We start from the raw sequence: 12,811 nt of genomic DNA on the forward strand, positions 1-12,811 counted from the left end.
CTGTATAGGATGTACTTCCTCTTCTACTACCTATTAGAGCCCAACCGATACAGATTTTTTTGTGGCCGATACGATATGGATATTAGGGAGTAAAATATTTCCGATACTGATATATCTGCCATATATACATAAAAAATGGCAATTATTGATAACATTTCATTATCAAACCCTCATGAGAAAGAAATGTAATTCATGTTTGATATTTTACAGTTTAAGCATGAACGGGATTTCATGGACAGAACTGAAAGGGTGCAATTTAGAGTGTTGGAATGATGAAACAATTTAGGATGTGGGACGGGTGTGGGATGAACCAGTGGATAGCTCAAAAAATAGGTGGCTGGAACCGTGTGTCGATATGCACGCTTTTGGATTTGGGGAACACACTTAAACTGAATTAAACATTTGACTCTGACGCAACATACAAAAGTAGCCAAATAACATGAACGTGATTGATTTAATTAACAAAACAGGCATAAGCATAAATTCTACAGGTATGGCCCGAGAACCACAGACGGATATGGATTCAGTCCAATACAATATCGATATTAGGGAGTAAAAAATAAAATATTGTATTGAATTTGCTGATATATATGCTATCAAACCCTTATGACGAAGAAATGTAACTGATGCTTGAAATTTTACAGTTTGAACATGAACTTATAAATAACTATAAATTTGACCAACAATCAATCAATCAATCAATCAATCAATTTTTTTATATAGCGCCAAATCACAACAAACAGTTGCCCCAAGGCACTTTATATTGTAAGGCAAGGCCATACAATAATTATGTAAAACCCCAACGGTCAAAACGACCCCCTGTGAGCAAGCACTTGGCTACAGTGGGAAGGAAAAACTCCCTTTTAACAGGAAGAAACCTCCAGCAGAACCAGGCTCAGGGAGGGGCAGTCTTCTGCTGGGACTGGTTGGGGCTGAGGGAGAGAACCAAGAAAAAGACATGCTGTGGAGGGGAGCAGAGATCGATCACTAATGATTAAATGCAGAGTGGTGCATACAGAGCAAAAAGAGAAAGAAACAGTGCATCATGGGAACCCCCCAGCAGTCTACGTCTATAGCAGCATAACTAAGGGATGGTTCAGGGTCACCTGATCCAGCCCTAACTATAAGCTTTAGCAAAAAGGAAAGTTTTAAGCCTAATCTTAAAAGTAGAGAGGGTGTCTGTCTCCCTGATCTGAATTGGGAGCTGGTTCCACAGGAGAGGAGCCTGAAAGCTGAAGGCTCTGCCTCCCATTCTACTCTTACAAACCCTAGGAACTACAAGTAAGCCTGCAGTCTGAGAGCGAAGCGCTCTATTGGGGTGATATGGTACTACGAGGTCCCTAAGATAAGATGGGACCTGATTATTCAAAACCTTATAAGTAAGAAGAAGAATTTTAAATTCTATTCTAGAATTAACAGGAAGCCAATGAAGAGAGGCCAATATGGGTGAGATATGCTCTCTCCTTCTAGTCCCCGTCAGTACTCTAGCTGCAGCATTTTGAATTAACTGAAGGCTTTTTAGGGAACTTTTAGGACAACCTGATAATAATGAATTACAATAGTCCAGCCTAGAGGAAATAAATGCATGAATTAGTTTTTCAGCATCACTCTGAGACAAGACCTTTCTGATTTTAGAGATATTGCGTAAATGCAAAAAAGCAGTCCTACATATTTGTTTAATATGCGCTTTGAATGACATATCCTGATCAAAAATGACTCCAAGATTTCTCACAGTATTACTAGAGGTCAGGGTAATGCCATCCAGAGTAAGGATCTGGTTAGACACCATGTTTCTAAGATTTGTGGGGCCAAGTACAATAACTTCAGTTTTATCTGAGTTTAAAAGCAGGAAATTAGAGGTCATCCATGTCTTTATGTCTGTAAGACAATCCTGCAGTTTAGCTAATTGGTGTGTGTCCTCTGGCTTCATGGATAGATAAAGCTGGGTATCATCTGCGTAACAATGAAAATTTAAGCAATACCGTCTAATAATACTGCCTAAGGGAAGCATGTATAAAGTAAATAAAATTGGTCCTAGCACAGAACCTTGTGGAACTCCATAATTAACTTTAGTCTGTGAAGAAGATTCCCCATTTACATGAACAAATTGTAATCTATTAGACAAATATGATTCAAACCACCGCAGCGCAGTGCCTTTAATACCTATGGCATGCTCTAATCTCTGTAATAAAATTTTATGGTCAACAGTATCAAAAGCAGCACTGAGGTCTAACAGAACAAGCACAGAGATGAGTCCACTGTCCGAGGCCATAAGAAGATCATTTGTAACCTTCACTAATGCTGTTTCTGTACTATGATGAATTCTAAAACCTGACTGAAACTCTTCAAATAGACCATTCCTCTGCAGATGATCAGTTAGCTGTTTTACAACTACCCTTTCAAGAATTTTTGAGAGAAAAGGAAGGTTGGAGATTGGCCTATAATTAGCTAAGATAGCTGGGTCAAGTGATGGCTTTTTAAGTAATGGTTTAATTACTGCCACCTTAAAAACCTGTGGTACATAGCCAACTAACAAAGATAGATTGATCATATTTAAGATCGAAGCATTAAATAATGGTAGGGCTTCCTTGAGCAGCCTGGTAGGAATGGGGTCTAATAAACATGTTGATGGTTTGGATGAAGTAACTAATGAGAATAACTCAGACAGAACAATCGGAGAGAAAGAGTCTAACCAAATACCGGCATCACTGAAAGCAGCCAAAGATAACGATACGTCTTTGGGATGGTTATGAGTAATTTTTTCTCTAATAGTTACATTTTGTTAGCAAAGAAAGTCATGAAGTCATTACTAGTTAAAGTTAATGGAATACTCAGCTCAATAGAGCTCTGACTCTTTGTCAGCCTGGCTACAGTGCTGAAAAGAAACCTGGGGTTGTTCTTATTTTCTTCAATTAGTGATGAGTAGAAAGATGTCCTAGCTTTACGGAGGGCTTTTTTATAGAGCAACAGACTCTTTTTCCAGGCTAAGTGAAGATCTTCTAAATTAGTGAGACGCCATTTCCTCTCCAACTTACGGGTTATCTGCTTTAAGCTACGAGTTTGTGAGTTATACCACGGAGTCAGACACTTCTGATTTAAAGCTCTCTTTTTCAGAGGAGCTACAGCATCCAAAGTTGTCTTCAATGAGGATGTAAAACTATTGACGAGATACTCTATCTCCCTTACAGAGTTTAGGTAGCTACTCTGCACTGTGTTGGTATATGGCATTAGAGAACATAAAGAAGGAATCATATCCTTAAACCTAGTTACAGCGCTTTCTGAAAGACTTCTAGTGTAATGAAACTTATTCCCCACTGCTGGGTAGTCCATCAGAGTAAATGTAAATGTTATTAAGAAATGATCAGACAGAAGGGAGTTTTCAGGGAATACTGTTAAGTCTTCTATTTCCATACCATAAGTCAGAACAAGATCTAAGATATGATTAAAGTGGTGGGTGGACTCATTTACTTTTTGAGCAAAGCCAATAGAGTCTAATAATAGATTAAATGCAGTGTTGAGGCTGTCATTCTCAGCATCTGTGTGGATGTTAAAATCGCCCACTATAATTATCTTATCTGAGCTAAGCACTAAGTCAGACAAAAGGTCTGAAAATTCACAGAGAAACTCACAGTAACGACCAGGTGGACGATAGATAATAACAAATAAAACTGGTTTTTGGGACTTCCAATTTGGATGGACAAGACTAAGAGACAAGCTTTCAAATGAATTAAAGCTCTGTCTGGGTTTTGGATTAATTAATAAGATGGAATGGAAGATTGCTGCTAATCCTCCTCCTCGGCCCGTGCTACGAGCATTCTGACAGTTAGTGTGACTCGGGGGTGTTGACTCATTTAAACTAACATATTCATCCTGCTGTAACCAGGTTTCTGTTAGGCAGAATAAATCAATATGTTGATCAATTATTATATCATTTACCAACAGGGACTTAGAAGAGAGAGACCTAATGTTTAATAGACCACATTTAACTGTTTTAGTCTGTGGTGCAGTTGAAGGTGCTATATTATTTTTTCTTTTGAATTTTTATGCTTAAATAGATTTTTGCTGGTTATTGGTAGTCTGGGAGCAGGCACCGTCTCTACGGGGATGGGGTAATGAGGGGATGGCAGGGGGAGAGAAGCTGCAGAGAGGTGTGTAAGACTACAACTCTGCTTCCTGGTCCCAACCCTGGATAGTCACGGTTTGGAGGATTTAAGAAAATTGGCCAGATTTCTAGAAATGAGAGCTGCTCCATCCAAAGTGGGATGGATGCCGTCTCTCCTAACAAGACCAGGTTTTCCCCAGAAGCTTTGCCAATTATCTATGAAGCCCACCTCATTTTTGGACACCACTCAGACAGCCAGCAATTCAAGGAGAACATGCAGCTAAACATGTCACTCCCGGTCCGATTGGGGAGGGGCCCAGAGAAAACTACAGAGTCCGACATTGTTTTTGCAAAGTTACACACCGATTTAATGTTAATTTTAGTGACCTCCGATTGGCGTAACCGGGTGTCATTACTGCCGACGTGAATTACAATCTTACCAAATTTACGCTTAGCCTTAGCCAGCAGTTTCAAATTTCCTTCAATGTCGCCTGCTCTGGCCCCCGGAAGACAATTGACTATGGTTGCTGGTGTCGCTAACTTCACATTTCTCAAAACAGAGTCGCCAATAACCAGAGTTTGATCCTCGGCGGGTGTGTCGTCGAGTGGGAAAAAAACGGTTAGAGATGTGAATGGGTTGGCGGTGTACACGGGGCTTCTGTTTAGGGCTACGCTTCCTCCTCACAGTCACCCAGTCGGCCTGCTTTCCCGGCTGCTCGGGATCTGCCAGGGGGGAACTAACGGCGGCTAAGCTACCTTGGTCCGCACCGACTACAGGGGCCTTGCTAGCTGTAGAATTTTCCACGGTGCGGAGCCGAGTCTCCAGTTCGCCCAGCCTCGCCTCCAAAGCTACGAATAAGCTACACTTATTACAAGTACCATTACTGCTAAAGGAGGCCGAGGAATAACTAAACATTTCACACCCAGAGCAGAAAAGTGCGGGAGAGACAGGAGAAGCCGCCATGCTAAATCGGCTAAGAGCTAGTAGCTACGCTAAGCTAGCGGATTCCTAAAAACACGCAAAGTGAATAATGTGTAAATAATTTAGAGGTGATTCAGCAGAAGGAGTGCTTTAGTTAAGGCACGTAAAGATTACACTGGGAAACAAATCGTAATCTAGATAACTAGATCAATCTAACTGCGCAGATTAAACAGCTAACAGATACAGAAAAACACCGCTGTGCTCCGGAACAGGAAGTGATACAATACCGCAGTGAGAGCCAACCACCAGTAGAGGCAAGCAAGTATCAAATCCAACCAGTCAACAGCCAACCAAAGTACGTCACACTGACTTCACACGGACTGGCAGTTGCCGTGTCGCTTCACTTAGCATTTACATAAAATAAACTTCTTATTTAATTTGTCCGTGCCGAGCTGGCTGCATAGTAACCCACTTGTCTTTTGTTGCTGTAAAACGCCAACTGGGAGCTGGCCGCTTTTCCTCAGCTACTTGTCGCTAATGTGACCAAGGGGTGATGGGGTCCCAGCCATGTTTGACAGCATTGTAAACAATGCAGCTGAAGTGCCCTCTGCTGCACAAACTATGTAATGACACCATTTCTAACATACAGCGTGTTTATTTAGTAAAATAAAGGTTATGGTCAAAAATAATGCAGATACTGATATGTTTGTGAAAGGCTCATATTACAAGCCAACTGATATAATGGTCGGGTTCTAGTACAATATATCTGCCAAGTTAGATTAAAATCTGATTAAGTCTATTCAGATATCTTGTTCAAGAAGACATAAACAGAACAAAGTGATGACAAGAGCGGACATCTTCATAGGCGGCGCTAATGAATCTGCGTTTGATAAGCAACACTGTTGCTGGTCATGTAACAGTGTGATATAATGTGTCAGTACGAGCAAAAAATACAACACCCAAACGTTTAAGTCCTTCTCACACATACAACTACAAGACAGAGCTTATTTAGGATAAACGTCACGTAAATACCCATGAGTTGTGTGGACTGTAGTAAAAAAAAAAAAATTATTATTATAATTATTATTTTTTTACTTTAAAAAGTTAGTATTTGGGGTACCTTAAAATTTAAGTGAACTGAACTTGAAAAGATAAGTTTAAGAAACTTTTACAACATAATCATTCAGCTAATACTACACAGCATCACGTCCTTTCATGTCATAGTCACAATGATTGAACTATGATTCATTCTGTGTGAAATGGCAGCAAAAATTACAAAATGCATGGCTTCGTACTGGGGACTTTCTTGTTGCAAGGCAGGTGTGTTACCAGCAGGCTGCTCACGATGAAAATTATATTTTCCTTTACTTACACACGATACTATTTGGGTCCCAGTGGCTTCTTTGTAAACTCAGACTTTTATCAGAAATGGCACAGTAGTAGTGCACCTGTCTCACAACGGGCCGTTAGGTTTAAGGGTTGGGATTAAAAACAGAATGTGAAAAGCAAAATTAAATGTTGGGAAAAGAGAAATGATCTGGTGAGTTTTTTTCATGCACTGGAGAAATTTTTTGGTGGTATATCATATTCTTATATTTTGTGCTATTGTTTGCAGTGAATCCCTACCTTTAAGATTCACAAACTTAAATGTGTCCTTCTACAGCAACAACATCAGCTTCCTTCAGACTGACTCTGTTGCTGTTATGTCCTTTGGTTTGTGTGACAATCAGAACAGCAGGAAGTGATGTCATGTTAAGTTATGGTGCAAACTTTAAACTCATGCTGATAAATGCATTAGTCATCAAAAAACTCTCAAGCAGCCAAGAACATCAGTGTCACAGTGTAACGTAAAAAAAAATCTATATATAAGAAAAAGGTTTCATTTCTAAATCAGCTAATGAAGCATATTACATTTTAGAAACTGCAGTTATAAAAAGTTTAATATATTTGCTTGATAAATGGCTAGAGCATTCAACTTATCAAAACAGTAGTTGCTTGACTACTGCTAGTGTTCCCAAAATTTTATTCCATTCAAATCAGGACTTCACCATCCACTCTCCCCTTTTTGATAAATATAAGCACATTAAAAATAATAATAAAAAAATGACCCCAGTTGAATTTTAATTCACTTGTCCAACACTATCTCATCTCAGTGTGTTGACATAGCAACACATAAGCAGAATATTTGAAATGTTATTCCTATTGGATGCAGAAGGCAGATTTCAGTGTCAGCTCACAAATGTGCAGTGACATTTCTGTGGACACATTCTGCATCCAACAGCAATGAATTTAAAGTGTGTTTATTTTACTTTATGATAAAAAAAAAGAAAGTGAGAGAGAAAGTGCCTGCACACTGAAATCAAACATTCCTTATGGCTTTATCACGTTTCAACTGCAACCGTCTTCCTGCAGTGAAACCTGATGAATGCTGCACTCCAAACAAATTTTCATATATATTTTGTAACCACCATCTATCCCACTGAGGCTTTTTCATTATATAGTCAGGTCCATAAGTATTTGGACAGTGATTGAAATGAATGTAGTATATAGCTTTTCAATTTTAATTCAAGGGGTTTAACAAAAAATATTGCATTATCTAGCTAGGAATTTTGGCCATTTTTATGCACAGTCCCTCCATTTTTGAAAACCATTAGACAAACTAAATATCACGATTTATAATTCAAATCATCACTTTTACAGCCAGTTTTCTTTAGACAAGTCAGCGTACAGGATACAGGAACGTGTACAAGTAACAATAATAATAAATTTGATTTATAACGCACTTTACATTTACAAGAAAATCTCAAAGTGCTACAGCACAAAAATGAACAGAAACACATTAAAAGCCTTTCTAAATAAAAATGTTTTAAGCTGCTTTTTAAAAGACTCCACAGACTGTGGCGTTCTCAGATGTTGGGGCAGGGCATTCCAGAGTCATGGGGCAGCTGCCTGAAAAGATCCGTCCCCCATGGTGTGGAGCTTCGTCCGAGGTTGGCAGAGGCGATTTGAGTCAGTGGACCGGAGGTGTTGGGTGGTGGAGTGAGGAGCTCTGTCCGGTAGTTCGGGGCACCTCCACGGGGGCACTGGGAGGTCAGCAGGCAGATCTTGTAATCAATCCTCTACTGGACCGGGAGCCAATGAAGGGATTGAAGTATGGGGGAAATGTGGTCATATTTGCGCCTCCTCACCAGGAAACCGGGAAGCGCAGTTCTGGATGTGCTGGAGCTTCCGCATGCTCTTACCCGAGATCCCGACGAGGAGGACATTACAATAGTCTAGCCTGGAGGACACAAAGGTGCAGACCAGCCTTTCAGCATCACTGAAGGAGAGGGAGGGGTGGAGTTCAGAAATGTTTCTAAGGTGGAAGAATGAGATTTTACAAAAGTGGTGGATATGATGATCAAAGGAGAGGGTGGGGTCAAACCTGACCCAGAGGTTTGTTACAGAGGAGGAGAAGGGGATGGAGTGGCCTGAAAATGAAAGAGCTGTAATGGGGTAAGAGTGGAGCTGATGTGGTGTGCCAACAAGGATGACTTCTGTCTTGGTGCTGTTTAGCTGTAGGAAATTTCCTGTCATCCACGCCTTTATCTCCTTCAGGCAGGCTCTAAGTGTAGACAGAGCAGTTGTTGGGGATGTGGGGTCGATTCACAGGTAGAGTTTGATTATCATCGGCATAGCAGTGGAAGGAAATTCCATGCTTGCTGATGATATGACCCAGGGGAGCATATAGATTGTGAATAACGTCGGGCCAAGAACGGACCCCTGAGGAACCCCACAGGTGACAATGTGGGGCCTCGACCTTGCATCCCCCAGGGCCACATACTCAGCCCTACCTGCAAGGAAGGACTGAAACCACTGAAGGACAGCTCCAGTCGGTGGAGGAGGATCTGGAGGTCCACAGTGTCGAAAGCAGCAGTCAGGTCTAACAGTACCTGGACGGATGGAAAGCTCTGGTCAGCCGCTGCCAGCAGGTTGTTAGCAACTCTGACCAGGGCTGTCTCAGTGCTGTGTGCTGCACAAAAGCCAGACTGAAATTTTTCATAAAGTCCACAGGTCTGCAAGTTACTGAATATGTCTCAGAATTCATTTCCATCAACCATTAAGAAATACATACAAACAATATGCTACCGTATGATAAATCTCAAAAACTGAGTGCCCGTTCAAGACATGAATGACAGAAGCCACCAAGAGACTAAATGGCTGTAATTCATAAATGGTTAATTTGATGCTTTTATTAAACTCCTTGAATTAAGGTTAAAATTCTAAAAAGTCACTAATTTATCATTAACAGCAATATATGTTTGAAATAATTACAAAATCCAGGTTAGTAGCCATGTGAGCTGTTCTTGTACTTCTCGATTTGTGTCATGAGGGAAACCAGTTCAACACTTGTGCCAAATAAACATGCAGATCCATAAGGACCCAAGTGATGACCCCAAGCAAAACCAGGAGAAACCACAAGTAGTTAGTAAGAACGCAACAATAGCGGCACTAAACAATTGTAAAGTTCAGCAAAATATGGTTTGAGTTCATTTCTACTACAGGTGCCATATTGATAAACCTGTATTTTTGTTTCAGGAATTTCTCCTCATATGACAAAATTATCAAAGGTTGTTGCACACTCAGATGCTTTATAATGGTTTAATATGATTAATGTTGTATAAAAAAGTGATTCTGGTCTTGAAAGAAACATCTGTCGCACTTCCTTTTCCCCGATGATTGCACACCTGTCAGTTTAAGAACCACGGGCCAACTGAATAATGGTTTCAGCTCTTCTACCAAAGCCAACATTTAATATAAGGTTGTTTTAATAAGTGACATTGTCCTTTAAACATCCGTTGCACTTCGTTTTCCCTGATGATTGCACACCTGTTAGTTTGAGAACCACCGGCCAACTGAATAATGGTTTCAGCTTTTTCTGCCAAAGCCAGTATTTACTATAAGGTTGTTTTAATAAGTGACGTTGTCCTTTAAACATCTGTTGCACTTCCTTTTCCCTGATGATTGCACACCTATCTGTTTGAGAACCACCAGCCAGCATTTAGTATAAAGTTGTTTTAAAATCGAATCAAATCAAATTTCTTGCTAAGTAAGTTCACACATACAATGAACTTGAGCTGGTGTTATTGGTGCATAAACAATAGGAAGAGAAAAACATTTCTATAAGAAGTATGAAGAGTCAAACAGACAAAATATATATCACTATAAACTATATGAAGTGACTTTGCCCATTAAACATCTGTTGTACCTCCTTGTCTCAGATGACTGCCTGTCCCTCAGCTTGGGAACACCCAACCAGCTAAGCCAATAACTGTCTCAGTTTTTTTCCTACCAAAGCCAGTATTTAGCATACAGTTGTTTTAAAAAGTGACTTTGTCCTTTAAACATCTGTTGCACTTCCTTTTCCCTGATGATTGCACACCTGTCAGTTTGAGAACCACTGGCTAACTGAATAACAGCCTCAGCTTTTACTACGAAAACATTTAATATAAGGTTGTTTTTAAAAAGTGACTTTGTCCTTTAAACATTTGTTGCACCTCCTGTTCTCAGATGATTGCACACCTGTCAGTTTGAGAACCACCGGCTAACGGAATAATATTCTCAGCTTTTTCTACCAAAGGCAGTATTTTGTATAAGGTTGTTTAAAAAAAGTGACTGTGTCCTTTAAACATCTGATGCATCTAATTGTCTCAGATCTCTCAGCTTGGTAACAACCAGCTAAGCCAATAACTGTCTCAGGTTTTACTACCAAAGCCAGTATTTAGTATAAGGTTGTTTTAAAAAAGTGACACCTGTCAGCTGTTAGCCGGTGGTTCTCAAACTGACAGGTGTGCAATCAACAGGGAAAAGGAGGTTCAACAGATGTTTAAAAGGCAAAGTCACTTTTTAAAACGACCTTATACTAAATACTGGCTTTGGTAGAAAAAGCTGAAAATATTATTCAGTTAGCCGCTAACTGAATAATATTCTCAGCTTTTTCTACCAAAGCCAGTATTTAAATCAAATCAAATCAATTTTATTTATATAGCGCCAAATCACAACAAACAGTTGCCCCAAGGCGCTTTATATTGTAAGGCAAGGCCATACAATAATTACGTAAAAACCCCAACAGTCAAAACGCCCCCCTGTGAGCAAGCACTTGGCAACAGTGGGAAGGAAAAACTCCCTTTTAACAGGAAGAAACCTCCAGCAGAACCAGGCTCAGGGAGGGGCAGTCTTCTGCTGGGACTGGTTGGGGCTGAGGGAGAGAACCAGGAAAAAGACATGCTGTGGAGGGGAGCAGAGATCAATCACTAATGATTAAATGCAGAGTGGTGAAAACAGAGCAAAAGGAGAAACACTCAGTGCATCATGGGAACCCCCCAGCAGTCTAAGTCTATAGCAGCATAACTAAGGGATGGTTCAGGGTCACCTGATCCAGCCCTAACTATAAGCTTTAGCAAAAAGGAAAGTTTTAAGCCTAATCTTAAAAGTAGAGAGGGTGTCTGTCTCCCTGATCTGAATTGGGAGCTGGTTCCACAGGAGAGGAGCCTGAAAGCTGAAGGCTCTGCCTCCCATTCTACTCTTACAAACCCTAGGAACTACAAGTAAGCCTGCAGTCTGAGAGCGAAGCGCTCTATTGGGGTGATATGGTACTACGAGGTCCCTAAGATAAGATGGGACCTGATTATTCAAAACCTTATAAGTAAGAAGAAGAATTTTAAATTCTATACTAGAATTAACAGGAAGGAGACTTTGCCTTTTAAACATCTGTTGAACCTCCTGTTCTCAGCTTGGAAACAACCAGCTAAGCCCATAATGGTCTCAGCTTTTTCCTACCAAAGCCAGCAGTCACAGCTTTGACACAATGACCTCAAACTAATGATTGATTTGTTACTGCTGGGGGAAACCCTGGAGATCATCTCTGATGACGTCAGACTCTGCAGAATCGACAGATGATGATGGTGATGATGATGATGATGACTTTACCGTTCGGGCCCCATTTGTCCCTCTGTCTCTTCACCTCGTCCACAGACAGTCCTGTGTTCTCGCTGACGCAGAAAAAACTGTAAACTTCTTCCACACTCTTGGTGTGCGCGTTCTCCATGGCGGACACACGACTCCTTCTGACTCAACCCCCCCCCCCAAAAAAACGCCGCTGCCTTCCGCCTCCTTTAGAGCGAGTGAGGAGTTTGCAGCATTCACACCGGCTGGCTGTGGACTGACGTGTCCTCCTGGACCCTGCTGTGTTTTATTCGCGGACAAATGTGGCGCTGAATTCCTCTGCCCGGTCTGGATGGAGATTAAAACGAGCCTCCCCGTATCTCCAAAAATGGTGTCCTCCTGTGAGGAGGAGGAGGAGGAGGTGCAGCAGCAGCAGCAGGAGGAGGAGGAGGAGATCTGCGCTCGGCCGGTGCCGTGGGCTCCGTGTGCCGCTCCGGCTGTGACCGGCTGCTTTTAAAGAGCCTCCCCGCTGCCCCTCTTCACTGCATGTGGACTGACATCATTGGACGACACCGGCGCGGACACACCAACCAGGAAATACCGCAAAGGACACAACCAGTCAGCCCACACACTCTCCAGCACATCTAAGGTTTTACACATTAAAAAAAAAATACGCTTGGAACACCCCTGTATTGCACAGTAACGTATGGAGCATTCCAGGGGCGTAGCAAGATTTCCAGTTAGAGGTGGTGGTGTGCGGGGAGGAGGTGCCCCAAAACAGGCAACACAATTTTAATCATAATTTAATGTTAAAAAAAATAATAACATGGGCAGATCGCCCCCCCCCACCAAAAAAAAAAAAA

The 12,811-nt window shown here is 41.2% G+C and overlaps 1 protein-coding gene across 1 annotated transcript in view; it reads right to left on the minus strand.

Annotated features, from left to right (window-relative positions):
• The window catches only part of LOC117511269 (sarcoplasmic/endoplasmic reticulum calcium ATPase 2-like), a 141,766-nt gene extending 129,216 nt beyond the window's left edge, over positions 1–12,550 (minus strand). Inside the window, 1 exon segment of the mRNA XM_034171277.1 lies at positions 11,994–12,550. Coding sequence (XP_034027168.1) covers positions 11,994–12,111 — 118 coding nt within the window. The 5' untranslated portion in view covers positions 12,112–12,550.
• Between the last annotated feature and the right edge of the window lie 261 nt (positions 12,551–12,811).

This window comes from Thalassophryne amazonica, chromosome 5, assembly GCF_902500255.1.
Source record: "Thalassophryne amazonica chromosome 5, fThaAma1.1, whole genome shotgun sequence".
NCBI lineage: Eukaryota > Metazoa > Chordata > Actinopteri > Batrachoidiformes > Batrachoididae > Thalassophryne > Thalassophryne amazonica.